The following is a 25978-nucleotide window of genomic DNA, read 5'->3' as shown; positions in this document are numbered from 1 at the left end:
TCCCCATTTACCATCTATACGACGGCGACAGTAGTAGCTGTCTCACAGGGTTGTACGGCCGTGAACTGCATACGTCCACGCAGAGTACTGTGCAGCACATTCACGTGATAAGTAAATGTTGGCTACCTGTAGCACGCGGACGATTTTAATGGTCAGAAGTGTTTGGAAATGTGCAGGGGGGGTTGGGGTTGAGAAAGGCAGCAGAGGGAACCTGAAAGCATTTAGTAACAGAGAGGCGAGAGGAGAAAACAGGGCAGAGTAAATGATGACTCTGAGCTTTCAAGCCTGAGTGACTGGGAGGCCGGGAGAGCTGAGCAGAAATAAACAAGTTGGGAGGGATACCTGTTGTTTAGGAAGGGGTACGTTCAAATTTAAACATATGATTTTGAGGGAACAGCAGGCTCTCTAATTAGAAATGGTCGCCGGCAGCTGGAGAAGTGAAAGTGGTCCTCCATGGAGAATGGGGGTGTCCCAAATAGGGGCAGCTGAGGCCTCGGGTGTGGATGAGGATGTCTCCTGGATAGGGTGTTGGAAAGAAAAGATTGATGAGGGAACCTTGGAAAGCCCATATTCGGAGTAAGTACAAGAGGAAAGAGAACAACTAAAAAGAGGCTCAAAGGAGCAGGAAAATATTCTCCAAAGTATGTTTTACTGAACACTAGATCTGTGGGATGGTAACAGGTAATATGGGAAAGAAAATTGGTTCTGTGGTTAAAAACTACAACTGTGTGAAAGTTAAATGAATTTGTTCATTGCAAGAATTCTCTGGGTTTTTAATATGTTAGCATACATGGCAAATCTCCAAGAGGGGAATATATGAAGTAATGTTTTGCAGATTTATCCGATCACTGAACCCTTTTCTCCCCCAGAATACTTAATGGATGCTAGTGTTCCAGAAAACACATTTTGGGAATTATAGAAGCCTAACAAGGAAAGATTTTCAAGAAGGAAGGAGTTAAACTGTGCCAAATGTTTCAGAAAGACTAAGGAACATGAGAAATGAGAGGAAGCTATCTATACTTGATGTTTTTTATTAGATGGCCCTCGGTGACCTTCACGAGTACAGTTCACTAGTGTGACTTCAATAGGCACTGGTTTATAGGGAGTTAAAGATAAGAGTTAGTGATGTGACGAGGAAATGAAGGCAGTGGGTTTACATCATTACATCTCTGTTAATTCAAATATGAAGTGTGACGGATAGGAATAACTTGGTCATTAGTGAATGTTTATATATCCTATGCATTTTTATTATGCATAATAAAATGGTTATATTTCTAAATAACATGCCCTTTTTGTTTAATGTTAATCCTATATTAGAGCTGGTAGGGACTTTAACAGTCATCTGGGACAATCCCTCAGAGAACTATTAAGTTTTTCTTTCTTAGGGCAAAGGCACACATTAAAATTATTTTCTTTTCTAGCCACAGACAGACCATCAAGTCTAAACCATTTTCCTCATGTTTTTTTAAAACTATATGGGAGGGACTTCCCTGGTGGCGCAGTGGTTAAGAATCTACCTGCTGATGCAGGGACACGGGTTGGAGCCCTGGTCCGGGAAGATTCCACATACCACGGCGCAACTAAGCCTGTGCGCCACAACTACTGAACCTGCGCTCTAGAGCCCGCGAGCCACAACTGCTGAGCCCACGAGCCACAATTATTGAACCCCGTGCACCTAGAGCCCGTTCTGTGTGACAAGAGAAGCCACCGCAGTGAGAAGCCCACGCACCACAACGAAGAGTAGCCCCCGCTCGCTGCAACTAGAGAAAGCCCGCGTGCAGCAACGAAGACCCAATACAGCCAAAAATAAATAAATAAATAAATAAATTTAAATAAAAAAGTATATGGGAAAGATACGACTTACCAATTTTGTGTTTTTAAGGGGTCCATTTTATGTGAATTTTACTCTAATATTAAAGATCATTTTGGATATATACTGTCATTTGACAGTGATGCAAATATTTAATTCACAGTTATGCTGTAAAGAGGAAAGTCATTTTGACATCCTCTAACAGCAGGTGTAGATAATTTTAATTAAAACTGTTTCAGCATTTTTTTGTGATAAAATATGCCATAGAACTGATGGCTGATTTTCTGTTACATGCAAATCAGGTTCTGCATCAACACACCATGCCCGACAAATTTGAAAATCCGTAATGAGTGGTGTAGGCTGGAGTGGTCACATAAACTACTCCTGTGTGACATTCAAGGAAACAAACTTGAATTTCAGTGACCTTCTTGTGTTAGCCCCACTGTCTGTGGAGGTGGGTGAATGCTTGAGAGCCAACGCAGAGTACTGGGGAGCTACTGATCATCTTTGTATCTTCTACAGCATCTCGCCTAGTTGCTTGTTTAACAGACATTTGTGTGTTCAGTCTCTGGGAATATCAGCTGAAAGTAGAACAGTCTTGAATACTCTGATGTAGACCCCTGTTCCCCTTGGAAATTCACAAATTCATTTTGGCACATGAAAGATTCTGAGAAGTTTTTCAGTGAAGAAACTTTGAATTTTGTTTTATAAATATTTAGTGTGTGTTTAGATTGTAGTAAAATACATATAATATTTACCATCTTAACCATTTTTAAATGTACAGTTCAGTGGTATTAAAGGCGTTCATAGTGTTCTGCAACCATCACCACCATCCAACTCCAGAACTCGTTTCATCTTGAAAAACTGAAACTCTTTACTCATTAAACAGCAACTCCACATTCCTCCTTCCCCAAGCTCCTGGCAGATACCTTGTTTGAATTTTTTAACCTGGCACTTCCAAACTTATTTTACGGTAAATGAAAACTCTTTTCCTCTTGACATTTACTTATTATATTCTGTAGAAGTTCCATCATTCAGAGAAATGCAGGATTCGTTTTCAGCTAGTATGTAGCAGATAAGGAGTATTTTTGCCTCAAAGGTTGCATGACTCCTAAGAGAAAAGCAAGCCCTTCTGGAGTGCCTATCTGAATAAGACATAAGTCCAATATTTTGAAAGCTCTAGAGGAGACTGGGAGGGTGGTTTAGGGAGGCATTGAAGTTACGCTGGAGCAAACCCTGACCTAGGAGAGAGAGGCTTGGGTTCCTGTTCTGCTTTGCCACTAACTAGCTAGTCTTTCAGGGCCTCTTTTGCCTTGTCTGTTCCCTGTCTATGAGCTGGATGAATCCTGAGACTCCCTCCAATCTTAAAAGTTGAATGATTGAGGAATACTGTAAAAGGCATGGAACTTATAGTACTGAGAATTTGATAATAGCTTAGAAGAAGTAGGAGGAAGAGGATCTGGGAATTGACACCCACAGGAACCTCAAATGTAACCTGGCATGCACCTCAAATAATGGCAAAGCCAAGACAAGTGTAAGAAGCATAGATGTCTGAAAGATTCATCCTGTGTCATACCTGGATTTATCGGAGTAGCCAGGTGATTAGAGAGAAGAGAAAGTGCTATATAGTAGGTGCCAAAATACAATGTATGTAAGGAAAAGTTCTAGTACTTAGCTGGTATTCAATAAATATTAGTTTCTTCTCTCATGATTTTAGGCTGTTAGCCAAAAAACTTAACACCATTGTATTTCCACTTAGGAGAGATGGGCAGAGAAACAAATTGTCACCTTCCTGAAATACATGAAAACATATATTATGAATATAGAAAAAGTTCTCTCCCTTCCGCAGTGTCCGTTATTGCTTTGCTTTTGCCATTTCCCTTTCTCCTGTCTGTAATTTAATATATTGAGTGCCTGGTGGACAGAAACAATTGTACTGAACTGTTGTTCTTATTAAAGTGAGTTATAAGACCTAAAAATCCTCAAAACAAGGGTTTCCCTGTATACAAACCCAGTGTCCCAAAGAGAGTGCTTTACTTTCATTCAAAGTTGCTATTTAGTTGATAGTATGTATAGGAAATCAGACTGCTACTATTTCATATTGAAATCTTGTTAAAGCAGCTAGTTTGTATTGAGTGCCTGGTTGACAGAAACAATTGTACTGAACTGTTGTTCTTATTAAAGTGAGTTATAAGACCTAAAAATCCTCAAAACAAGGGTGTCCCTGTATACAAACCCAGTGTCCCAAAGAGAGTGCTTTACTTTCATTCGAAGTTGCTATTTAGTTGATAGTATGTATAAGAAATCAGACTGCTACTATTTCATATTGAAATCTTGTTAAAGCAGCTAGTTTGCATCCTATTTAGGGGCAAGTTTTAAAGGGATATCCTATAGTCAGGTTTTAAAGTGATGCAAAATCATAATTTCATTACTAACATGTTTTCTAAGTTTATAGGATTTAGAACTTGAAGGGAAAATTATAATATTAAGAATAATTTTCAAGAAAATATATTATCCAGTTTTCTCATGGAATTTTAATTTTATCCAAGTTTCCCAAACTTTTTTTAAAGTAAATGTACATTATAAAGTATCTAAAGAAAGAGCACCATGTGGTTAGTATTAAATGACTTACTAAACTGATGATGGTTATGATGACGATGGTAATAGGTGACTTGTGGTAAGAGTTAATTAGGCACTTACTATGTGCCAGGCACTAAATGCTGTATAAATTTTAAGCTACATTGTTTGATTTTAAATTGTACTTATAAGAACTCAACATTTTCTTTGTCTCTTCCCTGATGAAAAAAAGTCTATATAGAAAGCAAGTAGGCTAATTCACTATTATTATAAATTCATTTTTATTGTCCAGCAGATTCTTATTCATGTTCAGTGGTCAAAAAATAATGAATATAAATAGTTGATGGGTTCATGTAATTCAAAAAGCATTAAGTGTTGCTTTGGGATGTAGTTCTTCTACGTTTTTAAATGAGTCAAATGTTCTGGAAATTAACATTCCACGTAACATGAGATGTTGTAAAAGTTTTACTTGGGAACTTAAGCTAGAGAACTCTCTGACCTCCCCTTTACCTATTTTTCAGGGCAGGTAAGTGTTTCTACAATTAAAAATAAGGAATGCCACTGAGTTTTTACCTCTAAAGATTTAATATTTCATGTATATTAGACTCTACATCATTTTAAGTGTTAAAAAGAAGACAGAAAAAGATCCCATAGTTTTAATCCATTTAGCAAGTTTCAGTGTACCTGAGTTTATGACTACATAATACAAGTGAATTCCGAGACAAGAATTCAGGTGTATTTTCTTAGAAGTTAGAATCTGTTTTCATGAATGCCTTATATTAACTTCTTCACAAATAGGACTGACTGCTCCTTCATTCCAGTAAAAAGTAGGAATGCTGTCTTGGCTTCTTCAGTTCTATTTTGAAATTCTTCTCCTGCTCTTTTTTCAAAAATTTAATTTTATCGTTTCATCCAGGATGATTAGGCTCAGGACCATCCCCTCTCAAACATATAAGCCCAGAGCGTGTGTGGATCGGGGTGGGGAGCATGGGGCACCGAGCGTTCTGACTGGAAGGAACAACCTGGGTAAAGGCCTTGAGGCAGGGAAGAACTTGGCAGTTTTGAGGAACTGAAAGAAGGTACCTGTCATTGGGGCATAATGGGGGCAAGTGTGTTCTAGATGACAGAGAATAATCATGGAGACCATGGTGAGGAATTCGCCAGGACCGCTTGGTTTGCTTGAGCAGAATGGCAGACAGCAGGTTCTGTGTTGTTAGTGCACTGGGTTCAGCTCTCAGCTTCCCACTTGCTAAGGTCTCTACACTCACTCCCACAGCTCTGAAATGTGGGTAGGAACACCTGCGTGAGAGCCCGGCTAGACTAGTGCTAACTAGGTGCCTGTGTAGTAAGCCACACAAAAAGTGGCAAGCTGGTAGCATTTTTACTTCTTTACCCTACCCTGGAATCTCCAACTCACAGGGTCTCCTTTCTGTTCTCTTTTATGTTCATTCAGCAAATATTTGTTGAGCATTTTGTAGCCACGCCTGTCCTCCATAATTATGTTTGTATGTCTCATAGCTTCAAGGGTATGAAATCCTCCAGGGATTTCATATTAAATGTTTTGTAATCCAGGCACCAAACATAGTGTCTATTTCAGAAAATGTTTGAATAAACAACTAAAAGGAAGTTTGTGAAATATATAATTATCATATTTAAGCACTGTAGTTACTTGAATAATTTGTTTTAAATCAGTCCTGTGTAGAAACATGAACACATTCCTCCTCCATTCCATTTTTCTTTAACATACAGTTAACAAAAATTCAAAATATGCCATTTATAAATCCATAACTCTAGAAAAGAAATGCTTATCTATTTTCAACGTCATACCTTGTCTTAAGTCAATGGTCGGTTTATATTTTTTCCTCGAGATCAAGTAGCTATTTTAATACAAGATTGTGTTTTAAAAAGTACTTTTCATCGTCAAATGAAAATAAGAAAAATAAGTAAAGACAAACATAATACCATGTAAATTTTTAGCAAGTTGAGCGCATGTTTTTACATCTTTTTATTTCAAGGTAATTATGGAGTCACATGCAACTGTAAGAAATAGTACAGAAAAATCGCATACACCCTTCACCTACTTTTCCCTAATGGTAGTATCTTATAACTAGTACAGTAGCCCAACAGGAAATTGACGCTAATAAAATCCACAGACTTTATTCGGATTCCCCAGTTTTGCATGCACTCATTTGTGTCTGTGTGTACTTAGTTCTGTGCAGTTGTATCATATGTGCGGATTCATGTGCCACTTACACAGCAGCACACATTGCAGTTCCACCCCCGGGATCCCTGTGCTTCCTTTATAAACACAGCCACTGCCTTCCCTTCTTCCTAAAACCTGGCCACCACTCGTCTCTTCTCCATCTCTACCTTAGTCATTTCAAGAACACTGGATCAGTGGAATCATACAGTAGGTAGCCTTTTGGATTGACTTTTTTTTTTTACTGGGTATAAACCCCTCGAGATAAATTGAGAGCTTTTAAAAAGTGATTTTCAAAGAAAGTCTAACATCTTTCCCACTGGCCCCTTATTCATCCTTTAGCAAAAAAGGCAGGAATGAGCCCTGCCAAGGCAAAGGTGGTTCCCTAGGAAGTGGAGGAGAGCGCCCCAGGACTCTGTTTACTCCTCAGAGACTCTCAGGGAAGTCAGGAGTCCCTTTTTGATCAACATGTGGATCTTTTTGTAGAAAGCAGTCATATTTTCATACTTCTTTTAAAGGGCGTGGTCCACCTCCTGTTGCCCGTTTATCTTCCAGTCAGTCCCATCTTCCATCCCCCGCTCTTTCCTTCCTCTAAATGTTTCCATCCTGACCAGTTGAAAACAAATTGTTGAGTGAATTAAGCTCTAGATGAGATTTCTCCAAATTGATATAATCTAACAAATAGGAATGGCAGTCCATTTGACCGAAAACTTTTTTTTTTTTTAACTTGAAATTACATGCATGGCAGAGCTTCTGTTGTTTCCATTGGTCTTACGGGAAATGATCATGGTAGTTCTACCACACTAATAGTCTTGTTTTGATTTGTTTTGCCTCAAAAGTCATTATAAAATATATAATTCATTTGGATGACCTAAGTGCCATCCCTTGGGAACTTCATTACATAATGGGAACTCCATCTCATACCAAGTCATTCAGAGTCCTAATCAACAGTTTTGTTTTTAGAGAAGTATGTATATCAGTATATCACATTTTAAGCTGTAAATAAGAGTGTTGTTTGTAACCCGTTGTTGATGTGTTGAGAATCCCACTACCTCCTAAGCAGAGGTTCTTTTAAGGTATTTTATAGATTGATTTGGCTTCAAAGAAGTAAAAGGTCTTTCATTAATAAGTATTTAAATAATTAATACATAATCTTCTAAAAGAAAATTCCTACAAAGAAATTTGTAGGAATTGCTATACATTTACTGAGGGGAGCTATAATTGACATTATTTATCTGAATAAGCCTGAGAGATTCTAACTATAATATAAGAACAATTAACTACTGACCAACCTGTGTGGCTGGATGTTTGTCTGGGTGATTGCTTTCAGGATTTCTTCTGAAGGAAATGATGGGAATTCAGTGTTTTCCTCCCTTGGTGTTACAGTCCTAAGATATACTTGACTGCATACTGAGGCAGATAGATTCATGCTTCTAGTCTAGGGACAAGGCTGTCACATAGATATAAGCATAGGAACAAGTCCAGACTCATCTGTTAATCTAACGCATCAATAAACCCAGTCTTTATCTTCATTTGAAAACTAGGCATAATATACATGTTAATATGGTAGCTCAAGATTAACTTCACTTTTCAGAGCGCCTTACTAAATAATAGCATTTATATAAATTGTGGCATATTGCTGACACTAAAGATCCAGACCCTGACAAATTAAACATTGAGGGTTCTACACATTGAAATATCCACATGTCCATGTCACTACCACAAAATTACTATCCAGTCTCATTCTACTTACTACACTTGTCATTTAATAAAATGCCCAGAATGTGGAAGCCTGGATTTTGATCTTGGTGCTGACCTATCTAGTCTGCATCTCTACTTGAGTCTTCAAACTGAAGAAACTGAAATATTTGTGAGTCAGCAAATACTGGTTGAACACCTATTATGTGCCAGGCACTGTTCCAGGCAGTGGAAGTGTTTCAGGCAATGTGTTACTTTACTCAGCCACTTAATTTTGTGGGTTTATTGCTGTTAGTTTTAATTTTGGACTTAAGCTTCTTTCCAAATGCAGTCTTTAACTGCTACTGTCAGTTATAGATAGTTTAACGGTAAGATTTGATAAATTCTTAGATTGATGTACTTTTAGACTTATTCTTGCAGTTGTCATGTTCTCCCCTTTCCCCACCCAAAGGGGTGATTAGTTCCCCTCTAAGTTTTAAAATCTTACTCTGCTTTCTGTTCTCATTTTGTAGCCCAAAGTCCCTTTCAAACTTTACCATGAATTATAAACTTAAATGTTTTCTGGGGCCAGCCAGGTATAAGTGTATGAAGCAGACCAGTGTGAGTATATTGAGATTAGTAGGGTATGTGTCAAACTGAAAAGTTCATGCCCACCTGTAAACATTTAAAAAAATATTTTTTAACCTGTGTCAAACACATCTACAGGCCAAAAGTTTTCAACATTCTGAACATCTAGATAAACATAAATCTGTTAGACCGTTGACTTTTAAATATGAAAGTGAAATATCAGTTTATTAGTGACAGTGATTATATCAGTTTTAAAATAGGAAATGCCAAGAACTTTGCAGCATGAATGCACTTAGTGTTATGTATTTATGGGGTGGAGGTATGTGGATTATTTCATTTTTGTTTAATATATTGTGGATGTCTTTCCATGTCAAATCATATAGATCTATATCTTATGTCATTTAATGACTGTGGGAAATTTCCATAGTAAGGATGTGCTATCATTTACTTTTCCATTTCCATATTGATGGATATTAGGGAAAATCTACAGTATGCATTAGTGTAAACTTTACAGAAGATAAGGATTCAGTCCTCCTTCCCTCTTTTCTTTGCTACTTTTAAATATAATTTGAAGAGGAGCTCAATAGAAATGAACGTTAAACTTAAAAAGTTGATTCCAGGAAATAGGTTCATATCACTTACATAACTCTCAGGAAGCCTGAATTTAATTATATTTCTTTCTGTTTAAGCAGACACATGTGGCTGAACCATTATAAAGGGCATAATTTCTTGGGCATTAATAACTGAAGGGCTGTTTACACAGTAGTTTGAAGCTATTAAAAGGTTCCATATAAGTTCAGAGCAAATATATATTTACCAATATTCACACGTAAAGAGACAGCCTTGAACAGTGATATATGTGTGAGAACTAAAATTCACATTGTATTGTGTAGATGTTAGGTTTCTTGCTTTGGGAATCACTCCTTACTTACTTGTTATAGGAGATAAATAAGGTGGTGCTTTCTTACAATATAATCATTCTTGCAAATTATTACTTGAATTCTGTTCTAATGGAACTCAGAGTTTCTGAATCAAATTACTTCTTTAGAGCAGTGTGATTTCATCAGATCTCTTCCTGTATTAAGTTCTTTGGTCTACTTTCATTTTAATTAGGAAACGCAGCAAAAATTCATATTGGACATATCGAAAGGGCTTTTCACCTGAAATGTAGATTTCTTTTTATCTTTTAAAATACTTTAAAAATTGAGATATAGTGTACATACAGTTTCTAATATGGAACCCAGTTCTACTCCATCTACTATGGAATCCAGCTGCATTCCATGGAATGCAGAATTGTTTGTGTATAGCATTTTTCTAGAGGAGATATTTTGTAACTTTCAGTACATTTTCAAAGTGGTGAGGCACTGGGAGTGGCCGTGGCCACTGTTGTGGCAGATAGTCAATCAGTGACCTGGTATCTTGGTGTTGCTGCAGTAGGCACCAGTGTTTTCACTGTAGGCTTTGTCATCTTAAAGATTTTCTGGGGTTTTTTTTCTAAGAAAAAAAAAATGTTAGTAACTGAGGAGGAGAGCTTGGGTAACCTAGGACCTGGCACAATTCAAACTGGTACAATGACATTCTCTGTTCTCTCTATATAAGGAAGCTAGGCTAATCCCAGTGCTGAGCTCAGGAGTGGAAGTTTTAGGAAGGTGTTATTTGCTCTCTTAACAGAGGCCTGGAGGTATAGAAAACCGCCCTTGTATTTCTGTAACTTACAGGGGAAATGAATGAATATCGTGGTTTTAAATAATATCATTAATTGTGGATAAAGACAAAAATGAAAAAGTGAACATTTTGGAAAATATATTAAGATTGGTATAAGCAAATATAGATTGACTTGGAATTGTAAACCCAGTGGATCTCAAAATTAGTAGTTCTCTCGTCCATTTTAGGTTTTCCGGTGAGGGTGAATCTGTGTTCTGTGTCACACATGGCGCCTCCTCCCCTCCCCACAGAAATGAACGATCATGTAATTGGGATTAAAGTAATTACAATTATTGAAGCCTCTATTAGCTCTAATAAAGTTCTTTAAAATTATAGTTTCTGGTTAATTTGTTTAGGTTTGAAAATTTTTTATAGGATAAAAAGTTGTATATAATTCTTGTCTCTTTTTCCTAAGAAGCAGATTAGCAAGTAACTATTTTTCCTGTTTGGTGATGTGATCTGCAGGGTAACCACTTCTATTAGCTTTTCAATGGAAAATGTGTATTTTATAGTTATAGTGATAACCTGTAAAAGTCCAATTCTGAGCATTGCTGGAGTAGTTAAGTTTAAAAGTATAATGAATTTTGGTTTTCCTTTGGTCGTTTATTATGGTAAATTACCCCCCACACACACACATATATATTATATAATGGAAATAAAATCATGTCTCAAATTCCCATTCTTTTTTTTTTTTTTTTTTTTTTCTTTTTGCGGTATGCGGGCCTCTCACTGTTGTGGCCTCCCCCGTTGCGGAGCACAGGCTCCGGATGCGCAGGCCCAGCGGCCACGGCTCACGGGCCCAGCCGCTCCGCGGCATATGGGATCCTCCCAGACCGGGGCACGAACCCGTATCCCCTGCATCGGCAGGCGGACTCTTAACCACTGCGCCACCAGGGAGGCCCTCAAATTCCCATTCTTTAAAAAGAATCTTTTTATAATTTAAGTAAATAAAAACCAGAAAATGGCATTAGTAATAACTGAGAATGTTATTGAAATGAAAAGACTATGAGTCATTATTTTATTTTAAAAATTTCAAGGTTTATATTAAAAGAATCACTGTCTTCTTTCAGATAAACTTGCGCCTCATCTTGGTAAGCGGGAAAACAAAAGAGTTCCTGTTTTCTCCTAATGATTCCGCTTCTGACATTGCAAAGCATGTGTATGACAATTGGCCAATGGGTGAGTGGTATTTTTCTCTTGGGAATGAATAATGTTAATTCTTCATGCCCTACCTTGTTTCACAAACATTTTGAAAAAGTTGTAAGTAAATAAAAGAGAACAAACAAATGATTGAGGGTATAAGGCTTAAAGTTAAGGGGGTTGCTGCATCCTTCCTGGGTTTTGCTTTTCAGCTCCTTCACTGCAGAACGATAACGGAGCCAGTGCATCAAGTCCCTGGTTGGCTTTAGAGCTGTTTTAATGTATTGATAAAAGAAAATTATTTTTTAAAAGAATACACAAGGTAGCTAACACACACACATACACACTTTCATATCAGTAACTCTATTTATACCAAAACACAAATAAAAGGAAAGAAACACTATCTTTAACAAATTATAATACATTCTCTTTGGTCTGTTCTATACATAGCCTATTTAAAATTGAGCTTGACACAAAGTTAATTTCTAATTCATGTCACATCCTATGTTCTCTGAACTACTACAAGGTCAAGAAGGTATAAAATCCATTTATACATTGCATTTTCAAGCCAGTATCCATGACAAACAAAATTTGGGTGCGGGGGCGGGGTGTGTATGTATGTGGCATTCCTGTCTCTGGTTCTTTTCTATGTCATAAGACTGTCTTGCCATTCTCAAGTGAGTCTTTAGCTTATGTTCTTCCTTTGAACTTAACCCAAGTCATCTTGACCTTTTAATGGCATGTACCATAGTGATATGACTGTTTCAGCTGATTTCACTTAATTTTACTACCAAAGCAGCTTGGACTTTTAAATCACAAGACTTGTTTTAACAAAGAACACAGTGTATACAAAATGAATCAATTAGATCAGTGTTTCTCAACCTAAAAAATATATATGGAACTCTTTACAGGAAGAAAATTCTTGTAGATTCCCTAGTGCTGACTTAAATTATTTTTGTTATAATGTTTATTTTTAAGGATAGAGACATATAACTCAATTAACTCTTTATCCTCATTAACTTGTATACAACCATAAATCTAAAACAGATCTACAAAGAAAATGCAAATATAACTCTAAAACCAGTAATGTTCAAATTAACAACTTCAATGTGCCACATGATATATTTTTGCTAAAACTAACTCACTGCTTGCACCATGAATATGGTACTGTTGAGTGTGGCATGCCTCTGCTACTACTTGCTGTATGAGAACCCAGTTATCTGCAGATTCACCACAAAACCTTCATTCACACAGTGTACCAAATTGTCATTCAGCCTTCACTTAACAAGAATGCATCGTTTATGTATTAAGTCAACCTCTGTTCTTTTCTTGTTAACCTCTTGACAAAGAAGTACTGCTTGGCACCAGTACAATCATAAACTTAAATGCATACATGGGCACTAAAATCCCAAGGCTATACTTGGTTGTAAGGTAATTATTTGAATTATCTAGATAATCTCTTGCAGATTATCATTAAAATGAAAACAGAATCTAGAACTTATTGAAGAGGACTTTGAGACCCTAAGAGCCTGTCTTTGTGGATTCATAGACCTGAGTTTAAGAAATACTGCTTTAGACAAACACTTTCAAATGACTGGATCTTTCTTCTCACTGATAACCAAGGAACAAGTCAACACTAGCTCCTAAATCAGGAAGAAACTGAAGCTAGAGGTCATAGATAAGAAGGAATTTCAGAAGAGGTGAAGTAAGTTAAACTTGGGCTCTTAGAATACTGGATTTTCTTCATAGCCAGGCAGGGTGGATAAGTAAGAGTATGGAAAGCGTTTTTAAATACCTGTGTGGTGGTGATGTTGTACTAAGTGTGAAGATGCCTTTTGTGACTTTTGTGGGGTGGAGGGTGAAGATAGGCTTTTGACATCTGTGGGCGTGTTGTAGAAAAGGGCACTACAACCCTGGCTGCAAGGGTTACGCCATAACTTGAGGTAAAGGAAATACTTTCACCTTCGTGATTGTTTGATTTAGACATTAAAATTAGTTTCAATTCCTTAAAGTATCCTGATTAATGGTAAACAAAGGTGAGATTCAAGTGCAGGTCTGTAGCATAGTTTCCCAAACCATCTACCAGTGTTGGAAATTGACTGTATCAATTCTATGTTACTTATTTTCATAGAAAAAGTTTTTGAACCCAATCTTTTCCTCAGTTTGCCAGTTCTACTCAGCAATTTTAGACACTGCAAGGAATACAAATAAATAATTTTTATTTTATATAAAACATTAAAAAATCTAGGTCTGCTTTGTATCACATAATGCACTAAAGGTCAGCAAATGTAAATATTTATTGGTGCTAATAATAAAAGTGTAGTGAATATTAAATCAGTAGAAGGAAATACTTTGTGCAATATATTTTTGGAAGGAATTGGTTTCCTTTGGTATATTCTTGTGCAGCTTAGTGGAATTTTGTTAATAGATGGAATAGTCAGGCACATAGTGTTATTGGGTCAGAGTTCCAAAAAATAACCCACTAAATATATGTTGCTAGTAGCTGAAATTCCTCCTGTAAGCACTGTTCTTCTACAGGTCTCTTTAAATTTCAGATCCTCTGAGAAAGAAAGGAAGATAGCATATTAAACCACAGAAGCACATGAGAATCATGACACTCTCTGTAGGATAAAGAAATATGTGGCGTCACGTTTCTGCATCTCAAAAAAATACTTTATAAACATTTTTAGAATTTTTTTTCCGTGTAAATTAGACAATTACTGTCATTTGTGTTTATATCTTGACCAGAAATATTCATGTATCTTATAAGGGTCTAATATCTGAAATATACAAGGAACTCCTACAACTCAACAGCAAAAAAACAAACAATCCAGTTTTAAAATGGGTAGGAGACCTGAATAGACATTTTTCCAAAGAAGACACACAGATGGGCAACAGGCACAAGGAAAGATGCTCAACATCATTAATCATCCGGGAAATGCAAATCAAAACCATAACGTCATGTTACCTCACACCTGTTAGAATGACTGTTATCAAAAAGACAAGGAATAACAAGCATTGGTCACGATGTGGAGAAAAGGAGGCCAGTTTACATTCCCAGCCACAGTGGTGGGAATGTAAATTGGTGCGGCCACTTTGGAAAACAGTATGGCGATTCCTCAAAAAATGAAAAATAGAACTCTATATGGTCTAGCATTTCTGCTTCTGAGTATTTATCTGAAGAAAATGAAAACACTTAATTTGAAATGATATATGCACCCCTATGCCCATTGCAGCTTTATTTACAATAACCAAGATATGGAAACAACCTGAGTTTCCATCAGTGGATGAATGGATAGTGAAATTGTGAGAGACACACACATACACAATGGAATATTACTCAGCCATTAAAAAGAGTGAAATCTTGCCATTTGCAACAACATGGATGGACCTGGAGGGCAATTATGCAAAGTGAGATAAGTCAGAGAGAGAAAGATGAATACCGGATGATATCTCTTATATGTAGAATCTTAAAAAAAAAAAAAAAAAGCCAAGCTCATAGATAACAGAGAGCAGATTGGTGGTTGCACACGGTGTGGGGAAGGGAGAGATGGGTAAATGTTTTTTTTTTAGTTTGAATAAACTGAATGAAAATAATTTTAAAAAGAAAAATTATAGGAGAATATTTTAACCCTGGCATTTTGACATTGAGGACATTTAACACAAAATACAATTTGACCCATGTAAAATTAGATTAGTTAGAAATTATCATGACAGAATAAAATGAAGAACACTAAAGGAAAGAAAAAAGAAATATTCTATTAAACAGTAATTTTGGGTGTGATGAATTCAAAGTAATCCATATGAAAGTGTTAGCAACTGATAACGTATTCTTTCTTCTGGAGAAGAGGGACCTGGGAGCCCTGGGGTCAGAAGGCAACAGAGACACCCCAGGGGGAGGGATGGGATGGGGGCCTGGAGGAGAATGAATGAGTTTCAGTTCTCCTTACCCATTCCTGTTGTGCTGAGTCACTGACAGGCACTGGTTTTATCAAATTCGTATTCATCATTTTGAACACTCAAAAAAAGGCAAGAAGAAGAGCGCGCTACTTACCTCCTTTCTCTTTTGTCCCTTGCTCTTCAGGCTATTTTAAACTAGTTTGTGTGTTGACAGTTATCATCTCCTGAAAGCAGGAGCTTCTGTAGGAAACAAACACATGATACTAGAATTCTTGAGGAAGATGATGATGATGAAATTCTCAAACCTTTCAAAATCAGAGCTTCCAATTCTTTATCTACAAGCTAGTGAAAATTACTAACCCCATACCTTGTCATGATACTAGTGTTCTCAAACCATTATTTTAACAGAATCATATTCCGTATTTTACTATAATGTAAGTTATACACTAAAATGAAATATTCTGTTATTCATTCTACCCACCAGTTTCTCTTTTGATTTTCTTTGTACATTATCCTAGCTTTCATACTTATATAGCACCTTCTAATATCTGTTATTTTTCAAGTTTATACTGAGAATTTTGGGTAAAGTTAACTAAAGTTGTGTCTTCTGTAATGTTTATCCATTGGCTTCAAAAAAACAATAAAGTTATCAACATTACCCAAAAGTAAACAGTTTTTTTGTTCTTTTTTAAATGTTTGTTTTCCAGTTATTGAGGTATGATTTTTTGTTATGCTCTATATCAATATATTAATTCTTTTAAAAATCTTTGTTAAACCTATTGTTTCCAGCCTCAAATGTATATTTTAAAAGGTACAAATATTGGTCATATTATAATATTTTCTGTTAATTACTGGTTATTAAAATTTTCAGCTGACATTTTTAAAACTAGGATTAGATTTTCCCCAACTCATTTGTTTTAGTTTTTAAACTTCAGGACCATATTTTGGCACATTTTAGTGTTCTTTAAGAAGCAAAAACTAGCCTTAAGCAGCTCTTGCTATTTAACGAGAATAACAAGAACAGGGATTGCGTGGGTAGCAACTGTTCCAATTATTAGGAAGCTCCAAGCGTCTTCTCTGATGTATTCTATCTGATTTGGAGCCGAATTTTAGAACAATGCACTAATACCTTAATTTTATGTTGAAGTGCACCTAACAATTCCCTGGTTTTTTTCAGACTGGGAAGAAGAGCAGGTCAGCAGTCCAAATATTCTACGCCTTATTTATCAAGGACGATTTCTACATGGAAATGTCACATTAGGAGGTAAGAGTTACCTTTGTAATGGGATTTAATGCCTGTCTCATTGGCAGCGTTATTCGTTTGTTTAAATGCTAATGTCTGATTTTACGAAAAATATATAATTTCAAACTGTGAATTTTGCCTAATTTTTGATATGTCTACTTCTTTACATTTTGCATTCCATTTAATTTTAGCACTATGATTAAGTGTTTACTGCCTTGAGGCATAAACTCTAAGCCATTATAGATGGGAGTCCATACCGATATTTTATAAATGTAATTTAAGTGTACTTCTGGATAATATAATTTAGATGTAATATTTTTAAGTTAAAGCAAGACACACAAACTGGGAAAAGTTTATGGTAATGGATTTTCAAATAGAATACTGAAGGTATGTTTAACTGATGTAATTGCTAATCATGCAGGAATAAAGGTAAGTGAGTAACATTAGAGAAACTGTAGTGTAGTGACTGAAAGAGCAGATTTTAGAGCCAGATTGTCTAAGTTGTATCTTAGCTCCACTACTTACTGGCTCTGTAACCTTGAGCAAGTTACTTCACTGCTTTCTGTCCTAGTCTCCTCATCAGTAAATTAGGATAACCATAGTGCCTACCTCATAGGTGGGGAGGGTTGAATTCGTTTATATATTCAAAGCACATAGAACAGTGCTTGGCACATAGTCAACACTTTAATTGTTAGCTGTTACTGCTCTTTATATGTGAATGGGGAAATGTAGCTCAATAGTGCCCCCTTCTGGGTGGGACATTGTCTACCATCAGCAGGATTTGTTTTTATTTAAGTACAGGTATTTCAAATGTATTATGAGAATTAGACATTTGTAGGCAAAGGAAGTGATCTACTATCATATATCTTTGTTTACATATAGTCATGACTTTTTTCCTCTAAACCTAATACTCGAAATGTTTAATCTGTTCTTCCTTAAAGGTAGAACATTTTCGTTCATTCATTCATTTATTCAGCATGTATTTATTTCTTATGTGCCAACACTGCTAAACAATTAAAGATACAGGGTTGAAAAAGAATCTCTTCCTTCAAGGTGCTCTGGTATTACATAGTAGAAACACATAAAATTTACTGTTAAAATACTGTGTGACTTGGAGTAGATGAATGCAAATGATTATTATGACAATACCAAGTAGATGGAGTGTTTCAGTATGTAATTTTACACACAGCCACGTTTTGAAGGCAGTGATAACACTGGTCTAAAAAGTGCTGCTATCTACTGAGAGGTATCTGCCGTTTAAAATATAGCTTTTTTGGGCTTCCCTGGTGGCGCAGTGGTTGAGAGTCCGCCTGCCGATGCAGGGGACACGGGTTTGTGCCCCGATCCCGGAGGATCCCACATGCCGCGGAGCGGCTGGGCCCACGAGCCATGGCCGCGGAGCCTGTGTGTCCGGAGCCTGTGCTCCGCAACGGGAGAGGCCACAGCAGTGAGAGGCCCGCGAACAGCAAAAAATAAAATAAATAAATAAATAAAATAAAATAAAATAAAATATAGCTTTTTTGGTTTGTAGTTATTGTTATTATTTCTTTATAGCTCTTTGTGTAGTTACATGGACCTATTCTTAATGTGTTGTCCATGGCTATATTTTACATTCATTAAGGACGGGACCATATTTTAGTCTTTTTTTGAGTCTGTGCCTCACATAAGCTTTTGTAGTGTTGATGGGTCAATGTTGATTGAATTAATCTATTGACTCCACGAATGAGTCTTGAGACTCCATTTCCCTTTGAGTATTGATCTACATGAGCAATTTCTTATCAACATAATTCTTTAATTACCCCTCTGTTGTGGCCCCAAAGTTCCAACTTCATATTAAAGATAATAGAATTTGTGTTAAAATCAAACTTTTGACTTTTTTTGGAATTTGTTTTTGACCGATTAACAGATTGACTTAGTTATTACTGTCATTCTATGTTGCTGTCAATCTTTTCAAGAACAAACCGTCTCTGGTCTTAGTGATTTAGACAAAGAGCATAGGAATATAACCTAGACCTTTTAAGTTGATCAGTAAATCTGGGTAATAACATTGAACTATTTGTGGCTTTTTGGTCGCTGTTTTTCTTTGTCTCCCTGTATTTTTGTGTGTGTGTGTTTTTTTTTTTTGCGGTACGCGGGATTCTCACTGCTGCGGCCTCTCCCGTTGCGCAGCACAGGCTCCGGCCGCACAGGCTCAGCGGCCATGGCTCACGGGCCCAGCCGCTCCGCGGCACGTGGGATCTTCCCGGACCGGGGCACGAACCCGCGTCCCCTGCATCGGCAGGCGGACTCTCAACCACTGCGCCACCAGGGAAGCCCCTGTCTCCCTCTATTGTTGAATGCGGATAAGGAGGAGACGGCACACAGGGTCATACAGTTGAATGGCTAGCGTGGAGAAGGCTTAGGCTTGCTTTGCACGGCTTGAGACTTGCTCTGTATGTATAGCCCTGTGGGCATCGGATACTTATTTTTAAATGCAGATTTCTGCATGCCCACTCTCCCCCCTCCCCGTCTCCCAATCTACTACCGATTTGAAGTCCCTGGTAACTTTTATGTAAAGGGTGAGAACCTCTTTTCTGGACACTGTGCAGTGTCACAGTAGAAAGCAGAAGCACCACAGTGAAGGAGAGAAAGCATCTTGGATCTTGTATCCCTCTTCCTTTACCTTCTCTTAGTATCAATATCTACAATTTCTAGTTAAAATTCAGATGGAGAAGAAAACTAAGTCCCCGTCAATCAAATTTGTGGCTTCAAACAGTAAGCCCCTCAGCAGCTTTCTAGGCCTGCCCAACATTTCTCCAGATTTCCATCTCGGTTCACTTACCTGTTCTCTGAGATCTATTTTCCTGGCTGCTCAAAAAGATGATGATCATGGTAATATTTATGGAATGCTTTTTTGGGCCAAGCCCTGAGGTAAGCCCTTGCCTTGGATTGTTTGTTTTAATCAATGCAGTGGTAGGGGGCAGGTGATAGAGTTACTATCTCCAGTTTAGGTGGAGGAAGCTGAGGCGTAGGGAGGGGACAACAGAACTCTCAGAACTCAGCTTACAGTCAGTAAGTAGCGGGGGGCAGCTGTAACCCAGGTCTGGCTTACTGGAGTCAAGGCGGTGGAGTGAGAGTGGGACACAGCTTGGTACGTGGGCATTTTAATTCAGTCAGGCTTTCCCAATACATTTAGTGCAATGTTTCATAATATAAAGTCCTGTTTGCATTTCAGTGTTAAGTCAGGCCTAGGAGATTATCCAGTAAAGGCCCTCCTTTTTTTTCAGCCTAGTGTGTATTTTGGGGCCATGATGCTTCATTTTAACTTTGGAAATTAAGAGAACAGACCAAGTAGTGGCTGGCTAGCTTTAAATAAGATGGAAACTCACCTTGATTACATGAAATATTAGGAATATTGAAGATAATTAGGGCTCTTTTTAACCAGCATCCTGTAGAGCAGGTTTAAAGAACAAGTAGCAGGAGGACAGTGCTTGCTAAGTAATGATCTAAGCCTGCCTTAGGTTTGTAGTGAAGAGACTAGTTTGAAATGTCAGAACGAAAACATCACAGCTATGGAAACAACTCCAGATGTTAGATCTAGCGGCTGCTTCTAATTATATACACAGAATGACAAAGGGATTTGCCATGAAACTTTTGCGTAAGTGGTTCGTGGATACATGGGTGCGTTATATTAGTCTGTGTCTGAAATATTTCATAATAAAAATGATTACTTATAAATGAGAAAAACCTTTTAAAGACTTGATTAGAAAACAGTGATTACTAATAATGCCAAGACAGTGATTCTTTTAAAGTAACCTTTTTAAGAAAATTATTTTCTAATTGAAGCATATAAGGTTAAAAATAATAAAATTATTATATTATGTTTAAAATTATGTTTGTCATTTCTTCTGTTTCTACACTATAGTGGCCTGTTTGGTGCAGGAATTTTATTATGTGACTAAACATAATTAGGTTTAGAAACAAATGTCTCTTAATCTAAACTTCCCCCTAATTTAGAAAAAGTATTCTTTAAAAACTTTTTGAAATTCCTTCTCTCCTTTAAAGATTATCCAGTATTAACCAGTTATGCATTTTCTCTTGTTCCCTTCCTTAAACAATGTGTATATATGTGTCAAGCTGATAGCCATAGCTAAATAATTTCTGAATTATAAAAATTGTTTCTGATAATATTAACCTAATTTCATTTTGTAAAAGATGCTCTGCCTGGTAAGAAGTGCCATCTGTTGAGGAAGTCATACAAAAAGCAATCAATTTTTTAAATGGTTTCAATTTTGGTTAGTGATTTCCACAGGTTGGTGTATATGTAACAAGTTGTCTTCTACTTTTCACATAGCATTAAAACTTCCTTTTGGCAAAACAACAGTGATGCATTTGGTGGCCAGAGAGACATTGCCAGAGCCAAACTCTCAAGGTAAGCCACGCACTAGAGAAGTTTCTCACTTGAGCCACAGAGACAGGCATTCAAAAATGGCTCAGTCTTTCTTGGAAATTCTGAGGGAAAGAAGTTTTCATAGTTTATGGTGACTAGTTCTTAGCAGTCAAACCAAATCAATGTGTCCCTTGATTTTCCTCTGTGTTTACGTGTGTGAGTGTGTGTGTGTATCTTGGTTTGGGGGAGAGGAGGGGGAGGGGCAGGACTGTGGCGTCTCTAGGGTGTCTGGGTAGGTAAGTGGGCCTTTATGTTAAAAACCTCTGGGGGCCTCTGTTTTGGGGGTGAAGACAGGTATCACCCGAACCCCCACGCCCAGCCATTTGGCCTAGACACTGCTTGCCCTGTGGAAGCCTTCTGCTTCCGGGAAGGATGAGGTGCTACCATCCGTCCTGGAGCTGGGTCTCAGTGGAGAGGGAAGGTGACTTTGTGGATGATTGCTAAGACCTAACTAGTCACCAGAAACTCTATTCATAGTTTATGAATGGAGCTTGTTAGTAAGCAAATAACCAGAGAGTTTGGAAGCAGGCTAAAATTAAAAGGGTATTTACTATAGGTTTTTAATTTAAAATAATGCAAACAACATTAAACAGAAAAATCCTGTTTCTTATTATGCTTGCTGTTTCTTATTATGCCCCTTTCCGCATGCATTTTTATGAACAAGGCTTCTCTTCACTTTCCCTAGGTCAGAGGAATCGCGAAAAGACCGGAGAGAGTAACTGCTGTGTGATCCTGTAAACGCCGTCTGCCAGGTGTGGTGTGATGCAGTCTTTGTCTTTCATGCTGCTGGGCCGGAGGAGACCCAACGTCGCTTCAGAACCTTTAGGATGAGTCTGCCTGTAAATACGTGGACCTGAACTATCACATGGACACCGTCATCTTTTCTCACGAAAGTAAAAAGAACCAAGAACATTTTTCACTATGATTTTTGATTTCTAGTATTTTTGTTTATGTTGAGCAGTTTTAAAATGTATTGATTTTTGAATGCAAGTCAATCTCCAGGGGAAAAGCTAACAAGTTATCTTTCATAGCAGAAACGATTTTGCTGCCACAAAAATTTTCATCACCAGAACTAACAAAATCAAGTGTTCCGAATACAGTATGCACTCAAAAAGACAGTTGTTTTCTTCATCAGCAGAATTTATAACATGGTTTATGGTACCTAGAAATATACTCATATATACCAACCCACACTGGAAGACACTCAGCAATTAATGAAGTTAATTACTGGGCCAACTTGAGAGTAAAACATGGAAAAGAAACTAAACTGTTGGGTGAATTCTAGCCAAGTCAGCCATGGCGGCCGCAGCGGCACAGAATCCTACGCTGAGTGTGACTGTTCTCACTGCGACACGTGAAACAACAAAGCGTGCATCTTGTTGAAGTCACTCAGCAGAGCGCTGATGAACCTCGTTGTTTCTCCTTTAACGTGTGTACTCTAGTCAGACAGTGACTGAGGGCTTGTTCACATAGCACAAGACGGGTGAGAGCTCGCGTCCCGGCCTTAACGCGGGGGTAAATTCCAGTCACTCGCAGGCCTCCGTGATTGCGCAGAAATATTAGAAAACCTCACTCATTCATCACTTTTGTGTATTTGAATAGCAGCAAATTGAATTTTTCCATAATTATTGCTCACCTCTGTGTCCAGTGTCACAGTTACTCATTAGAGACCTCAGATGAATTCTTAAAATTAAGAAATTCTCCATAGGACTAATTTTGTTTCTTTATGTAGTTTGCATTGGGTATTAGTGCTTGCAATTGTATTAAAGTCAAAAAGCTGATTTTCAAGGCACACTTGATTAGGGATGCCAGTTTTTTGTTTTGTACCAATAATTTAAAAATTGATATGCTAAAAACAATTTGCACAGCACTAAAGCATGAGCTAGTTTCATCTAAACCTGTAAAAAATATAAAAGATTTTATATTTTTTCACTGGGAAGAAATTCTTCCTGGATGAAATTACAAATATGTGTAGAATATATTTAATAAAAAACTTATAAAATACCTAACTATAGAACTTAAATATAGATTGGCGTGTAGTCTATAGAACAATGTTCCATATAAATAACTTTAGCCTTTATAAAAATGCAGTTGCAGGCTGACGTCATGTTCTGTACTGAAGTGAGTGTCCACGGCCCTTACAAATGGTAAGTGTAAATGGTTTCAAACGGTCAGCTTTGTTTAAAGGTAATCAGGTTATTTTATTCATTGTTAATGCTTTGACGAAAAGGCTTTATATGCAGTAGATCTAAGAAAATATTGTTCATACTGATCAGAATTAAATTTGTATAGAGCAGAGTTTTAAAATGAATGTAAATAGCACTAAACATTTTCCTTCTGCAACCTGTACTTAGAGATTCTTTCTGTAAACTAAATAAAAAAAATATTGTAGTGCATTTTGGTGGTAACTTTAAAGGTCTTGATTAGGTTGATAATTGTCTAAGCACTGTCTCATCCATGTTAAAATTGTTGTTTTTATTTCTGAATCTTTTAAGAATTTGTTTAATATTCTACTGTTAGGTTTGGGACGAATCCCAATGTATCTCTGGTATTTAACCTGGTTAATTTGTGCACAGTCACGACAACGGGTAGAATTATGTAGTCCCTGTTATCACTAAGATGTTCTGTTCAAGAGATGTTGAATATTTATATGCTTTGTTGACTAGCTCACATGTGAATTCTGTTAGTGTGGACTAAAGAAGAATCTGGTAGTTACTTAATTGGGCAATTAAGCCATTTATGGCTGTATTCCTTCCTAATACAAACTACTGGTAATTATTTTTAATACCTATTTTAATTCTAATTATTCTTCTGTTTCTCCAAAGTTAAAGACTCCATTTAATTGTGATTGAAATTTTATGATGGTTAACCATATTCTCTGTTGGTTTTCAGTATATTTTTCTGTGTGTTCCCACATTATAAATTTCCCTTCACAAGACCTCAATTTAGAGTTTGCAAAATGGATGGACTGGTTCATCAGTAGAGAATTATGTCTCTCAATACCTAGTATCATTGTTGTGCAAAATGAAAAGAAGAATTTGAAAATTGCAGTAAAATTATATACAGGAAACACCAAAAATTTAGATGCCTTAATAGTGTATACGTGAAAATACTCAACCATCCCTTTGAAAATAGTTCCTTGGACTGCCTGCCGGTTAAAATCGATCGATCATATCCCATTGAAGGTCCCTCTGCCACAAACAGCTTGCTTGCTGAAAGGCGAGAGCCGCAGAGGTCCAGTCCTGTAAATAAAACCAGAACTACGGGCCTGTGACCCTGCCCAGCACTTGGTATTTAACTCATGTCTTTTACCTAAATTGTCCTAGACTTGAAGTATTCTGGACAAGGCAAAGCTTTTCTTCTTTATTAAAACCTCAGCATGTCTCCTTGATCTGACTTATTTGGTTCCTCTTCAAGATAAGTTGTATCTTATCATGAAAAATGTAGTATTTAACATCATCATGCACATTACATGAGGTTTTCTCATGACAAACATCTATCCTTAGTTTTATGTCATCTTGACCAATGTTACAATAATTTCTGTTAGCTGACTGTGGTGAACAATGTTTAATGTGAAAAGAAATTAAAACTTTCTTCATCTGTTGTAGAATATTTCCCTTCTTTTAAATGACTTCATAATTTTGGTGTAGAAATATTCTTTGTTGCTACTGTTTTTCTCTTTTTTCCTTCCATTTACTTTATTACATTCTTCAGTAAAATCAGCATTATGTCAGCCGTTTTTTCTTCTCTATTACTGAAATCAAAGAGAAGTGATCAACCAAAATTTTGTGCGCCTTCACACCATCGTTACTGGTAACTGTTGCAGGCATCTCTTTTATTTTTTTCCCATTATTATTCTGTAATATAGCCACTGGTTAGCCAAACAGAGTGACTGGGGGTGGGAGGAGGGCTTGAAGAAGGGTGTGTAACCTATACTTGTGGTTGAAACAAAACTGCAGGCTGCTGGCCGTCTCCTAGGCACGGTTTCCCTGGCCTAGCAGAGTGGGCTTCTCGGACGTGGGCAGCGGGTGGTTGGCTGCGGCTGCCCTCAGCGGAGCCCCTCCGAGCGCTTGGTGCGCTTTCTTCGGAAGAATACAGCATGTGTGAAGCCTTTTCACAGACCAGGGGATGGGGGTGGGGACTGGCTTCTGAAACAGTTCGTGGACAAAAGTAAATAAACGTCCAAGTCTCGGTAAAGTTTAAGCCAGCACTAGAATATGAAAACATATTTCATTTATTAAGTTATTTTGTGGCTCTTGACAGTGACATCAAATGTCCTTCGATATTTTTTTATTCTGCCTCTTTTTCAAAACGCCAACTTTCAAGCAGTACACAGTAGGCATGGTAAATCAATACTTGGGGGAAAGGGGATGTCAAGCTCTCCTCTGATTCAACCAATAAAAAAAGGAATTGGGGGACTTCCCTGGTGATCCAGTGGTTAAGACTGCACTTCCACTGCATGCCGCGTGGTGGTGGTGGTGGGGGATTGGGTAAACTAACATATTTCTTAACGTGGCTCTGGAAGTGATTTGTTTTAAAAACAAAAGAGTCTGAGGCAGAGACTCTTAACTGATTCTAGAGTGTAGTTATGACACATTCAGACATTGTTCAGTATCTGATTTTTATTTTCTACAGACATTTCTCAAGCCTTATTTTGGTGTAAGGGGAGTCTACGTTGTAGTAGAAGACACTTTGCTCCTTTTAAATAAG

General features: G+C 37.3%; 1 protein-coding gene across 1 annotated transcript in view; it reads left to right on the top strand.

The window, feature by feature from the left end:
- UBL3 (ubiquitin like 3) overlaps positions 1–24856 on the top strand; it is a 70153-nt gene extending 45297 nt beyond the window's left edge. The window contains exons 2-5 of the mRNA XM_060080206.1: positions 11627–11735; positions 16774–16860; positions 21173–21250; positions 21954–24856. Coding sequence (XP_059936189.1) covers positions 11627–11735; positions 16774–16860; positions 21173–21250; positions 21954–22006 — 327 coding nt within the window. The 3' untranslated portion in view covers positions 22007–24856. The remainder of the gene's footprint in view (positions 1–11626; positions 11736–16773; positions 16861–21172; positions 21251–21953) is intronic.
- The last annotated feature ends 1122 nt before the right edge of the window (positions 24857–25978 follow it).

Source organism: Mesoplodon densirostris, chromosome 17 (assembly GCF_025265405.1).
Source record: "Mesoplodon densirostris isolate mMesDen1 chromosome 17, mMesDen1 primary haplotype, whole genome shotgun sequence".
Lineage (NCBI taxonomy): Eukaryota > Metazoa > Chordata > Mammalia > Artiodactyla > Ziphiidae > Mesoplodon > Mesoplodon densirostris.
Note: the sequence above shows the minus strand (reverse complement) of the source record. Positions and strands in the feature narration are given on the sequence as shown.